Here is a 12,514-nt window from a genome sequence, read left to right as displayed (position 1 = left end):
ACTTGGGCCCTCTGGGGACACTGGAGCAGGCCCTCTCCATGACCCCCCGACTCGCTCCTCTAATTGGTTTGCACACCTCTGTGCCCAGGCTACCAGAGCACAGGCCTGTTTGAGGACTGAGGAGGACCCAGGGCAGAAAGGGCGTGGCTGGAGGCCACCCTGGCCAGGTTTCCCCCAGCCCAGCAGGCTCTGCACTCCTCCACTCCTGCCTGGAGGCCCCCAGAGGGAAGGACCCTCCCTCCCCCAGTGGGGCTGAGGCCTCCCATCCCATCTGCTAAGTCATGTTCTCTGGCCCCTCTCCTCACCCCTCTGAGCCCCTGCCATCCCCTTACCAGCCCCAGCAGACACTCCCCACTGCCCAAGACAACAGAGGGCCCTGCCCCCAAGGCACAATGCAAGTCCCCCCCCCCCGTTTTTTTTTTTTTTTTTTTGCCTACTGCCCAGCTGCTGTCTGGGGAACAAAAGGGACACACAGGCAGGAGAACTCCATATGCTGAGGGTGGGCACCTGAGGCTGGGGGTCACTCCTGGAGGAGCGTGAGGGGCTAGAGGGAGGGGGATGAGGGGAGCCTGCCCCACAGGTTCCCTCCTGGGTCCGGTCTCACAGTGTCCAGCATTTCCAGGGGTTCTAGGATTTTAGCCAGCCTCAGTCCCAGCCTTGGAGAGGAGACCCGGGTCACTTGGGCTGCTCCAGGGTCAACAGTCTCTGGCCCTTGCCAATGGGGAAGTGTGGCCCATGGCTCTGGCTCCCTCAGCCTCAGTGTCCTGTAAAGTGGGGGACCCCCACGGTCCACAGGTGGAAGGAGGTGACAGAGGAGAGGGGGCTGGGACAGAGTGAGGTGTGCTGGGGGCAGGGGCAGACCAGTAGTGAGGGGTCCAAAGGGAATAGGGAAGCTGTTTTACCGCTCAGGCCCCTGGGAAGTAGGACAAGGTTCAGCTTCTGACCCCTGACCTCCTCTCCAAAGTGGAGCATGGCTGGTGTCTGGTCTGGGGGCAGGATGGGGTCTCTCTGCCCGTCCTGGAGACTCCGATCTCATTCTTGCAGATCATCACCATCCCAGGAGCTGCTCTCTCTTCAGCACCTCCTGGATGCTGGGCCCCGGGCAGAGCAGGATCCCTGCCAGGGCTGGGAAAGCCAGAGACGGAGCCTGGGAGAGTCTGGCCCTCCCCCTCCCCCAGCTCTCCAGGGCCAAGGAGCAGGGTCTTTGCATCAGCCATGGCTGTCCCGCCTCCACCGCCCAGAACATCTGTTTCTTTTCGGGGTGGGGGTGGGGTGAGAAGAAAGAGAGCCGGGGACGGGCTCCTATTGCAGCTTTTGGCTCTCAGGGCCTCTGCGGTAATTGAATGCAGCTTCCCAGGAAGGGCCCAGAACAAAGGGGCCTTTCAGGGGCCGTCCTAGCCAGGCCACCAGCCACTGCCTCAGCTCCTGGCCTCTGAGCAGCTCCGAGAGCCACTCAATCAGCAGTGCCTGGCCTGGGAGGGGGAGCAGTGACTGGCTCCAGGCCTGGCCATGGGAGTGGGGAGGGGGCGAAGGCGGTAGGACCCCAGAGAAAAGACCAAAGCCAAACGGAGGGGACAAAGCCAAGCTCCTCTGCTTTCTTGTTCATCTCCGGAACCAGACTCAGCCAGCGCAGGAGTGAGGAGCCACCCAGGGCTCCGAGACAGGGTGGAGGGGCCGGGCAGGGGTCGTGTCTGGTGTCTGGGAAGAATGTGTGGCCTCCCAGGGACGTCTGCTCCCTACCTGTGGTCCCAGGGGCTTTCTGCCCTGCCCAGCCCTGTCCCTTGGATACTCTAACCCCTGAGCCAGCCGGCCCACTTCCTGCAGGGCGGCAGCCTCTTGGAAATTAGAGCCAGGTAGGGCTGCCGTCCCATCTCCTAGGTCTTTTTGAAGGACTTCATTGGACGTCCCCTCAGAGTTCTGGACTCTGGATGCTGTTACAATTCTCCCAGGAATATCCCATGAAAAATGCCAGCACAGATACAATGTCATACACGTGACCTGTGCCCTTACAGGTAGTGATTAATAGCCAATGCCTGCCCACCCCTCGGCTGGCAGAGATGCCTGGGGGTCAGGGGTCTCAAGGGAGGTCACTGAGGTAGGGTTGGGGTGAGCGAAGGAAAATCTCCTTCAATTCCCCCTGTGCTGGGCAGCTGGGTGAGGCCAGGCTGCAGTGGACACAGCCCTGAGAGCCATCTGGATCTCAGGTGAGGCCCAGCCACCTGCCCTTCTGAGCCCTGAGACCAGAGCATGCTGCGGACTTCTCTGAGCCTTCGTTCCCGCTGTGGGAACAAAGTGGGGTGCTTAGATGTTAACCAAGAACCGTCAAGAGCTCGGGGCTCGGCACTCAGCGGGTGCCCATGTGTGGCTTTGCCTCCCTCCCCCTTCCCTGGACTCTCTCTGGGGTGCTTCTCCTCCAGCTGGCCTGCCAGGGCCTGGGTGGGCTGGGGTTACGGAGAAGCAGGAGACAGGGCCCAGCCTGTGGAGTGGTGGCCCAACCTCATGGAAGAGACCAGAGACACTCAGCAGGGTGCAGGACCACCCCTGAGGCAAAGCTTCCTCGTGCTGACCCAGCCCTGTTCACGCCGAATGAATGTCACCTCCTCAAGGCCGCCCTCCCTGGGTCTCTGCGCCGACCAAGTGGCCCTTTCCCAGGACTGCCCCGGCACTGCCCCTGCCCTACGCCAGGGAACACAGAGACGCTTGTGCCCACTTTCTTCCTGCAGCTACTCATTGTGGTTCTGCGACACCTTAACGAGAATGAAACAGGATTCTTGGCACACACACGGTCTCCCCTCGACACAGATCACAGCGCGCAATAATGGAGGGTCCGTCCTGCCCCCTCTGGAGCTGCCACCAGCAAGCCGTGTCTGGGGCTGTCCCATGGCGCGAGCAAACAGCTCTTGATGAAACGCACCGCGGAGTGAGTGGGTGGAAGAGCCCCAGGAGGGCACAGCCAGTGCCCGCTCCTCCCCGGGCCAACCCAGGTGTGCGGGGTGCGCACAGGTATACTGGGAAGATGCACTGGAGGCCCCCCTCAGCCTCCTCCTCATCTCGAAAAAGCCATACCCCCTCAGTGGCTCCCAGGGGCCCTGAGGACCAAGTAATGTCACCTCCCCAGCAACCTCGAGCCATCCTGGCTCCTAAGGACCACGGGCTCCGTGGGCTCCATAAATAGTATCCCCAACACGATTTGTCCTGAATGTCTTCTTTGTACTTTTTTTTTTTTGGTATTGGGCACTGAACCCAGGGGCACTTAACCACTGAGACACACCCCAACCTTTCTTTTTTAATATATTTTTTTAGTTGTTGATGGACCTTTATTTTGTTTATTTTTATGTGGTGCTGAGAGTTGAACCCAGTGCCTCACACATGCCAGGCAAGTGCTCTACCACTGAGCCATGGCCCCAGCCCACCCCCAACCCTTTTTATATTTTATTGAGGTATGGGGTCTTGCTAAGTTCCTGAGGCCGGCTTTGAACTTGTCGTCCTCCTGCCTCAGCCTCCCCAGCCGCCGGGATCACAGGCGCAGGCCACCGTGCCCCCAGCTCTTCTTACTTCTTTCAGAGAGGCTTAAGGCCATTATAATGAGGGGCCACCCATGACGCTGCCCAGAAATGAGTATCGAGATTAGAAGGCGGATGCCATGGGTTTGGCCTTTCTTCCCCCATTGAGATTAATTTCTGTGCTAAAGATTTTTTTTTTTTTCCTACCAAACTTGGGCTGTTATTTTGAAAACGGAGTTGGAAGGCGGCCATAAGTGCATTTTTAGAAGTTCCGTCAAATGAGCCACAGGCTCTTTAAGTCTCATCTTTGGGTGTGCCTCCCTCTGCCTGGAGCCCCTTCTGCACCGCTCGGAGCACAGCTCTGGGCTCCCCAGTTTCACTGCTGGGGAGAGCCGGCCCCTCCCCTCTGTCCTTCCGCACGCGGCTCCATGGTGGCTTCTCTCTCAGGGAATCATGTGTGCTTGTTTATCAGCCAAACTGACTTTTGTTTATTACCATATCACAGGAAAGCGGCTGCACCGATCGCCTCCAGTTTGGGAGAGTGAGAGTTGGGTGGTCTGACTTAGAATATGAACCAGGAGGCCATATGCCCAGCTCACGTGGAGGGGGACTTCAAAAAGGTGGGCGGTGATTCTCTGGAGCCACCCAAACTTTGGAGGAAGCTGCTGATGGTCTTGGGGGACATGTGGCAAGACACGAAGGGAGACATGTGGCATCAGCTCCGTCATCTTCCCAGATCCACTTCACAGTGGTGCCACACTCTAGACACGGCCTTGGAACGGAGTGGGCTTACTTATGTGTGGACGGAGGGTACTGGAGCCGGCCAGCTGCTCTGTCTCCAAGTCGCTCTCTCCCAGGACCATGGGGGCAGAATCATGTCTCAATCACCTCCACGTCCTATGAGTGAGCTCCAGGAGTGAGCCTGGAGACGTGTGTGTGTGTGTGTGTGTGTGTGTGTGTGTGTGTGTGTGTGAGTAGAGCCCTTGCCTAGCATTTGCAAGGCCTCCAGAGCCAACAGACCCAAGACAACAAGGCTGAGCCCCGACACAGACCTGAGCTACCTCCACCTCCCCGGGCCGGCACCCAGAGCCTGGGCTGGATGGACCAACCCCCAAAGGAGTGTGGGCATTGTGCTGTGACAGCTGCCCTCTCCCAGGGCAGTGCTCCAGGGGAGGGACTGGTTCCCAGTTGCTATGGGAACAGTGCTCAAGTGATGGGCTTCTTTAAGCCAATCAGACCCAGGGCTTAGCAGAGGGAGGGTTCCGGGCACTCTGGGTCCACCCTGAGCCGACTTCTGAGGTCAGCTGGTCTGGGGCACAGGGTGTCTTTCTGTAAGGCTAGGAGGCCCTGGCATGGTCTCCTGGCCGTGGGACTACTCTGTCCCCAGGAGATTCCTCCAGGTTCATGCAGAGCGGGTGACAAAAAGGCCTTGAGATACGCAGGCAATCTCTCCTGTCCTGGAGGGCTTGTCCCTGAGGCTGAGCCCAGGCAGTAAGGGTGGGTAGTGATGTGCTCTGCAGAAGGCCAAGGCCACCAGGCAAAGCAACACAGGAAGCCCCTCTTGCCGGCTGCTTCTCACCACAGCAGAAGCACATCCCAGGAGTCCCATGCAACTGCCCCATGGTCAGAGAAAGTCCCTTTATCTTTGTCAATTCTACCTTGGATGTCTAGAATCTAATGCTGGTCACCATCTTTGGGGAAAAGAAAGAAAAGTGGTGTGTTAGGGGAAGGGCCCAGCCTGTGTGTGCTCGTGAGTCCCCCTGGTCGGTGTGGCCGCACGACGTTAAAACCTGTCACAAGCTGAATCACAAGGCTTCCAGCAGCTTTGTTCCCCCACCAAGTCCCAGGGAACGCCAGGCTAAGTCGGGGTCTCTGCCCACCAACTGTGAGCCGTGGACGTAGGTGGGCCTTTCCGGCTCCGCCAAGCCCAGCCGTAACCCTGGAGCTGAGCACAGCGGCGCAGGGAGCGGCCTCAGTTCACCGTCGCAGTGCATGGTCGCACCTCCCCGCAGGTCAGCCTGCTCCCTTTGACACCTCTTGGAATGCCCTCAGCCCCTTAGCTGAGTGTCACTATTGCCTGGCCCACCTGATGACCACTCTAAGCTCTGTCTTCCAGAGTTCGGGTTCCCCTACCCCCACATAAAAGGCAGCACTGACTGAACGGTTGCTGTGTGCCAGTCCAGGGCCAGACTCTCAGGGAAGTCCCCATAGAGTACCATGAGATGGCCTGTGACCACCCCTGCCTGTTCTATGGGGGAAACTGAGGCTCAGAGAGGTGACCTAGCATATCCAGAGCACCCCAGTTCAGAGGCAGAAAGTCGCCGACCAAAGCACGAAGTCGCATGGTTCTATACTGCTTCCTGCCCTAGGACCCTGGACCTGGGATCTCCTTTGGCCTCAAGGAGCTGGGCTGAGCAGCTGTCCAGGGCTCTGGCTGCAGGGCCAAGTCGAGCTCCTCTTCTCCTGCCCCTTGCCTTCGGCATGCTCCTCTGCTGCTGAGAAGCTGGTGGAGGGTGACCCCTGCCAGTCTAGGGGACCACGCCCTTGGGGGATCTTGTGCGATCTAGAGCCTGTCAGTCCCGGGGGCAAGCTATGAGCAGAAGCTGGGGGTGGCACCTGACGTTCAAATGACTTCTGGTGAGTTCTCAGGCCTTCTTAGTGTCTCTGGCCCCAGGTAGGGAAGGAGGGAAGGAAGGAAACCCATGTGACGGGCCATCTGCCTCCGTGTGTGCTGCAGAGTCCTCTCCCTTCACTGCCCCTCGCTGGGAGGGCTGCTCCCCTGCCCTGCCCAGGGCACTCAGCCCTCTGGCCCCTCACCTGAGAGTCGGAGATTTCCGAGGGCTTCTCTGTCAGACTGCTGCTCTCTGCTGGGATGAGGTCGTTGTACTTGGTGACGTCCTCATCCGAGTAGTGGAGGCTGCCGGGGCTGGGCCGGGGAGGGGACCTGGAGAGAACAAGGAGGGGCCACATGGGTTCCTCTTTTCTGTGACCCCACACCTTCCGCTGGCCCTGGGGAGAGGGGCCTGGAGGAGGAGGGACAGAATGGGCACCATGCTGAGGCTGCCCGGGCACCATGCAGGGTGCACCGACCCTGCGGCTGCCTTCAGGGCCCTGGAGCCTGGGGCTGGTTTGGTGCAAACAAGATTTTCTGTGTATTCACAGTGGGCAGGGGACACACAGGGGCCTAGACGTGCACATGGTGGGCGGGAGATGTGGGCAGAGGCAGGAGGTGAGGCCGTTGGTGAAATGGGCCCTTGTTCCATGAGGCAGGGCCCTGGAGCCAGCCTGGCGGGCTGCTGTGGCATGCAGGGCCCGCTGGGCCTGCCACACGGCCTCCAGTGGCCCTTTCTAAGGAAGGTCGGATTTGGCCAGGGATGAGAGCCTGTGAGCCCCGCCCTCCGTCCTCCCCTCTGTCCCCCACCGTGAGCACACACATGGCTTGTCCCTCCAAAACAGAGACAGAGAGAAGCTTTGTGAGTCCACCCTGAGAGAGGCCGCCCCCTTCTTGCTGCGTCCAACGAGCCAGGAATGTCAATAGGGCCGAGGCTGGGGACAGGAGCCCCTGGCTGCAGTCACAACCCCCCCTGGAGCTCCTGGGGGCAGAAAGTGACCACATCCTATCGACAGAGGCCCCAGCAGTGTCCCCTGCCTTGGAAGAGGGCAGCCTGGCAGCAGCAGGGCTGGAGTTAGAGAGGAGCCGGAGCAGCAGAGGCTGGACAGGTGCCGGCGGCTTCCGCCTTCCCTCGGCTGCCTTCAGGTGCTGCAGCGGGTGGCAGGTGGGCGGCTGCGGCATTAATACGGACCAGAGAGGGGCTTCCACGCTGTCCCAGGTGGGGAGGGGATAGGCCACGAATGACTGGGTGGGGTGCCCCTGGCAAAGGTCCCCGAGGAGCGGGCTAGGTGCCTCAGCCGGCCGGGCTCACCTTGGGTCATGTGACCCCCTGCAGGCGGGCACTGGAGCGCTCGCCCTGGGTTAACTTGCAAAAATCCAAGGTGCTTACATTCTGCTGCCACTGAGGGGTCCACTTAGAACCCACCTCCTCGTGAACTCCCCAGTGCGCCCTGGGCTGTGGCTGCGCCTGGGGGACCCAGGGAACTGTCCCTGTGCCATCGCTCCCAGCCCCAGAGTTTGAATGCGGCTTCCCGGGACTGAGGAAGGTCAAGCGGGCAGCGCCTGCTCTGTGGTCTTCCCAGAGCGTCCCCAGCCTGCACTGCGGGGCCCTGAGCTCTGGCTCCCAAGCCCCCATCCCGCACCCCTCCCCTCGCGGAAGGCCCACTACCTGGTGTACAGGCCGTTCTTTCTGCAGAAGGAGTTTTTGACGGACAGCCGGCGGTTGTTGAGTTCCAGGGCGGGGAAACTGCTTTCGTCCAAGCTCATCATCTCCCCGTGGCCCAGGGCTCCGGATTTGGCACTGCTCCCTGTGGTGGGGGGAGAGGTAGACACCTCTCCACCTGTGGCCTCCCAGCCCACCCATTCCCTCACCCGGCAGGGCTCCCCTCTTTCTGCCGAGTTGAATAAGAGACTGAGATGGCATCCAGGAGCCCGATGTTCCCTACCTGAGCAGGGCACTGCCAGGAGAGCAACCTGCCCACCCCGCCCTGGCCAAAAGGGAGACGCGCGAAAGTCCAGTCCAGCAGCAGGGCTGGTGCCGGCTCACTCACCCGAGTCTGTCTTCTTGGCATATTTCTTGCTCTGGCCTCGGATGATGAGCACAAAGACCAGGAGCAGGATGAAGATGAGGCCCACGAGGGCGATGACCACCAGGAACCACCACTCCTCGTAGAAGGGGTTGGCCTTCTGGGCTGGAATGAGGATATGGGTGTCAGGTCCAGGGTGCTCCTGGCCCAAGCCTCCCGCCACCGCTGGGGCCCTTCCACTGCTCATGCAGATTAGGGTCGGCGGGTCTCTGTCCCCCGAAGGGGGAAGAACGGGAGACAAGGTTGAAGGATCGTTTCATCTCTGGTGAAGGACAGCCTGGGGGCCGTTTCACAAAAGGCTCTGGGGTTGCTTCCTTAGGTAAGAGTGCTGGGATTGACTCATGATGTCTGCCAGGGACACAGGAACTGGGGCAGCAGAGTGCTAGCTGCTTGTCCTTCTCCCTCCTTAGCAAGGAGGCAGACTTGAATTTGTGTGGGTGCTTCTCTGGCCTGCAGGGGACCTGGGTGAGTTTCCCCAAGGTTCCGTTGAGATGGAACTTTTATCTGGTGGCAGAAAGCAGGGACTTGGGAGGCTGGACCCATGGAGCCTGAGGATGCTCTTCCTGGTACGGCTCCCTTCTTTCAAGTACTGTGCTTCATGCACCCAGCCAAGAGGAATCCGGGTTGCTGCTGGTGAGGGGTTGCTCTTCTGCCCCAGTCAGAGCGTCTCTAGCCCCTGACTCGGTTCTGTCAACCTGGGCGAAGGAGCAGGTGCATGTGGGGAGGGGGGAGGCTGTGTTTCTGAGCTCATCCAGCGTGTAGGAATTTTGAGCTGTCTTTGTGCCTTGGAGAAAGGGGCTGTACAACTCCAAGTAGTTAGTGATCTGATTTGGATCCCGGGTGTAGACGTGAGTCCTGTGTGAACTCTGAGATATGCCGGCTGGGAAGAACAAGGAGGGGGGGGGTGGTTGACACAGGCCCTGGCCTCAGAGATTGCAGCTTTGGGGAACTGATGGGACATATCATTTTGTGGCCACCCCAATGTTTCTTATGCCCAGTGTGGGGTCTCTCCTCTTCCCCCACTGCCCAGTCACTGCCATCAAGGCTCTTCCATGGGACTCCTCTGCTCCTTGTCCCACAATCCTGTACCTGGCACAGACTGGGAAGGGCTGCTAGGGGTGCCGAAGCCGTAGTCGTTGACTGCGATGACCCGGAAGTCATAGCTCACGCCCGGCCTCAGGATGTCCATGCTGAAGGTGTAGGAGCTCACCTCCTTGGGGATGTCTTTGATGAGGATGTCCCAGAGCCCCTCATCTGCAAGAGCACAGAGAGGGGGTGCCACGAGGAGCCTCGAGTCCTGCCCAAACCCATCCCGCCACTCCCCAAGGCATCGGGTGGACACTGGGTTCAGTGCTTGGTGCCGAGGGGTCCCCAGTGGGTGCTTTTTAAAGACACAGTTTGGAGTGTGTCTTTTATTCTTTGTTACTAAGACATCTGTGAAACATTAATAAAATATGCACAAAGCAGAAAATATACAGCAGCAACCAACCCAATCCAGGTTGAACATCCCTAATCTGAAAATCTAAAATCTGCAGTGCTCCAAAACCCAAAATGTTTTGAGCACTAGGAGACAGACCACAAGTGGAAAATTCTTCACCACAAAAATTTATTTCAAGAGCAAAATTATAAAACTATTGGGTGAAATTATCTTCAGGCAATGTGCACAAGATGTATAGGAAACAGAAGTGAATTTTGTGTTTAGATTTGGGTCCAAACCCCAATCAGGTCCCAGGAATTTCAGAGAAGGGAGATCCAACCTGTACCACAACCTGGAGAAATAGATTCAACCTCTTTATCCTTTGCATAGAATGAGCTCCACCTCTTCTGTTTTCTGAGTTACTAAAATGGCTGGTAACTGATGTAAGAGGCGGCCTAAGATCTTGTCATATGGGAATATTCTACTTCACCCAACCGGGCCCTACCTTTCCTGATCCCCTTTCCTACTTAAAACATGGAGTGGCAGCAGGTGGAAGTAAGAGGACTCACCCCTACCTACGCCCGTTTTTCTTTTTCAGTAACCCTGCAAGGACGTTTCGGGTTTCTTGAGAGGGTTTGGTCAGGTGGCCTGGAGTGGCCGGGGTCATTCCTGGCTACCTCTTCTCTGTTTTTTTTTTTTTTCCTTACCAGGGATTGAGCCCAGGGGTGCTTAACCACTGAGCCACACGCTCAGCTCTTTTTAACTTTTGAGACAGGTTCTCACTTAGTCGCCGAGGGCCTCGTTAAATCGCTAAGGCTGGCCTCAAATCTGCGATCCTCCTGCCTCGGCTCCCTGAATTGCTGGGATTATAGGGGTGCACCACCAAGACCGGCTCCGCTTCCGCTTTTCTTAGGAGCAGAGATCAGAGGAAAGAGGGACGATGTCTCTTGGCCCCTGTCTGTTTGCCCCATGAAGCGAGCTTCGCCAGGGCCCTGTGGCACCCATCACGGTGGCAGGGAGGCCAGAGGGGCCCTGGCCAGATGCTCTGCGTGGGGTACAGGGACCAGCCTGGCCTCTGGAGGGAGGCACTTTGCTGCTGAGGTTAGAGGAGAGATAACTGGAAATGTCTCCTTGGAGTAAGGCCCCTGGGGCTCTCGTCTGACCCCTTCTTCATGGGGACAAGGGGCCAGAGGTCTTAGGAGCACCTTGGGGGACTGAGCGCACAGGCCCTCCCCTAGTGCCTTGCTCCAGGTGTTCACCAGCCACCAGTGGGCCCTCCAGGCTGCTCTCCGGGAGCAGCACCTCCGGCCTCACCCCCACGGCCCCTCTCGACAGGCCCCTGAACTCCTTCTGGAAAGAGCTGCCCCTGAGGCTGAAGCCGGCTCCCTGCTCAGCATCACGTCCCTGGCCCGGAGGACTCAACGTTTCTAACAGAACCAGCATCTCAGTCCAGAGCGCCAGCAGAGTTGCCCGGGCTCCTATCGCTGTTTCTGACTTTTGGACCAAGTATGTGGCAGGACCACTCAGGGCAGCCCGTTCCCGTCCAGTGTGGACCTTGCTGACTTGGGGAAGGTGACAGGGGCCCTGCCGGCCTTCACAGCTGTCCTCACCCAAGGCCCAGTGTCCTGAGCCTCAGCCTCATGGAAGGTCCGATGTTCCCGAGTCTCTGCTTGTCCATATCCTATCTTTTGTTCAATCTCTTTCTTGTTCGGCTGCAAATTCCTCCAGGGCAAGGCTCTGGCCTTGTTGGTCTCTGTGCAGACTGAGCCCCCAGCACAGATGCCTTCTAAGTGTTTGCTGAATAAACGAACCAAGTCTTTCTCTGCTGGTCTGTGCTCAGTTTTGGTGCTTCCTGCCTTGAAAGGCCAGAATTTGGGGCAGGTGACTGGGTTCTCTTGCTCACCTTGAAGAAGCTATTGTGAGGATAATGGCAAGGACACCCTGCCTCCTCTGTCCAGCATGCTGGGTGCCCTGCTTTCCTCTCCATGCGAGGGCAACGGTGAGATGAGAAAACCAAGGCTCAGAGAGCTTAAGTCATCTTGCCCAGGTCACTCTGCCACAGAGGCAGAGCTGGAGTTTCTGCCTGGGGTGGTCCGGCTCCTGGCATTGAACTTCCTCTGGTGCCCAGGACAGTGCCTGGAGCAATCCAGGGCTAACTCACTGCCCGCAGGCTTGTGGGGGACCCTGCTGCTGCCTTCTAGAAGCTGAGGTCTCCTGCCTGCTGCCGCTCTCCCCTTATTCTACCGCACACAGAGACAAAGGGTGGGGCCGGGGCAGCAGGGCCAGGCCAGAAGCTTCTGGAACGTGTCACTGTGGCCCTGGCCTTCAGCCCTGGGAGCTGGCTGGTCTGCAGGGCCAGGTCCATGGGTCTTTAAGTCCCCAGAGTGAATCCCTCCCGGCCATGCCAGGTACCTCCCCGGTCTGTAGAAAGTGGGATGTTCTGCTTCTTCTGTATAACACAGAGCACAGGCCAGGCAGGGACAAGGTACCACGAGAGCTATTTTGTCCTGAAGATAAGGAGCTTGGGAGCAGGGAGGGAGCATGAGAGGTGGGCAGCAGGCTGGGAGGACAGGAGCTGCCTATCCTGGAACAGGAGGCTTCTTGCCAACAGCTTCAGGGGACGGCCATGGCACTTGCCCAGCCCTGGCTCCTGCCCCTCTTCCCCTTGGGTGGAAGAGGGCCTGCCGCGGGGCTCTCTGGGCCTGCTTGGCCCTGGCCTTTAATTAAGCGTAGTCTTGGTCCTTCCTTTTCTGCTCAGTCCTCGACTGCACCTGTGCCACTACAACGGCACCAACAGCCAGGGCTGGGAGGGCAGAGACGAGCTGAGGTCATGGCCCCCAAACTTAGAACTCCAAGGCTCGTGCCGGGCCTCCCTAGGGACACTGGAAAATCAACA

The 12,514-nt window shown here is 58.7% G+C and overlaps 1 protein-coding gene and 1 long non-coding RNA gene across 4 annotated transcripts in view; one reads left to right on the top strand and one right to left on the bottom strand.

Annotated features, from left to right (window-relative positions):
• The window catches only part of Sdk2 (sidekick cell adhesion molecule 2), a 243,821-nt gene that overhangs the window by 5,713 nt on the left and 225,594 nt on the right, over nt 1-12,514 (bottom strand). For both annotated transcript variants that reach the window (XM_021733719.3, XM_040268502.2), the window contains 4 exons: nt 9,291-9,455; nt 8,166-8,306; nt 7,784-7,922; nt 6,321-6,447 (listed from right to left, as the gene is read on the bottom strand). In XM_021733719.3, coding sequence (XP_021589394.2) covers nt 6,321-6,447; nt 7,784-7,922; nt 8,166-8,306; nt 9,291-9,455 — 572 coding nt within the window. The remainder of the gene's footprint in view (nt 1-6,320; nt 6,448-7,783; nt 7,923-8,165; nt 8,307-9,290; nt 9,456-12,514) is intronic.
• LOC120884035 (uncharacterized) lies at nt 6,987-11,439 on the top strand. Of its 2 annotated transcripts, none has more exons than XR_005726202.2 (2): nt 6,987-7,260; nt 10,954-11,439. It is a non-coding gene; the product is annotated as an uncharacterized LOC120884035 (long non-coding RNA). The 2 variants fall into 2 exon arrangements; XR_013435949.1 differs by having other exon boundaries at nt 6,987-7,279.

The sequence above is a fragment of the Ictidomys tridecemlineatus genome, chromosome 3 (genome assembly GCF_052094955.1).
Source record: "Ictidomys tridecemlineatus isolate mIctTri1 chromosome 3, mIctTri1.hap1, whole genome shotgun sequence".
NCBI lineage: Eukaryota > Metazoa > Chordata > Mammalia > Rodentia > Sciuridae > Ictidomys > Ictidomys tridecemlineatus.
The sequence above is the reverse complement of the archived record's forward strand: the minus strand, read 5'-3'. Positions and strand labels throughout refer to the sequence as shown.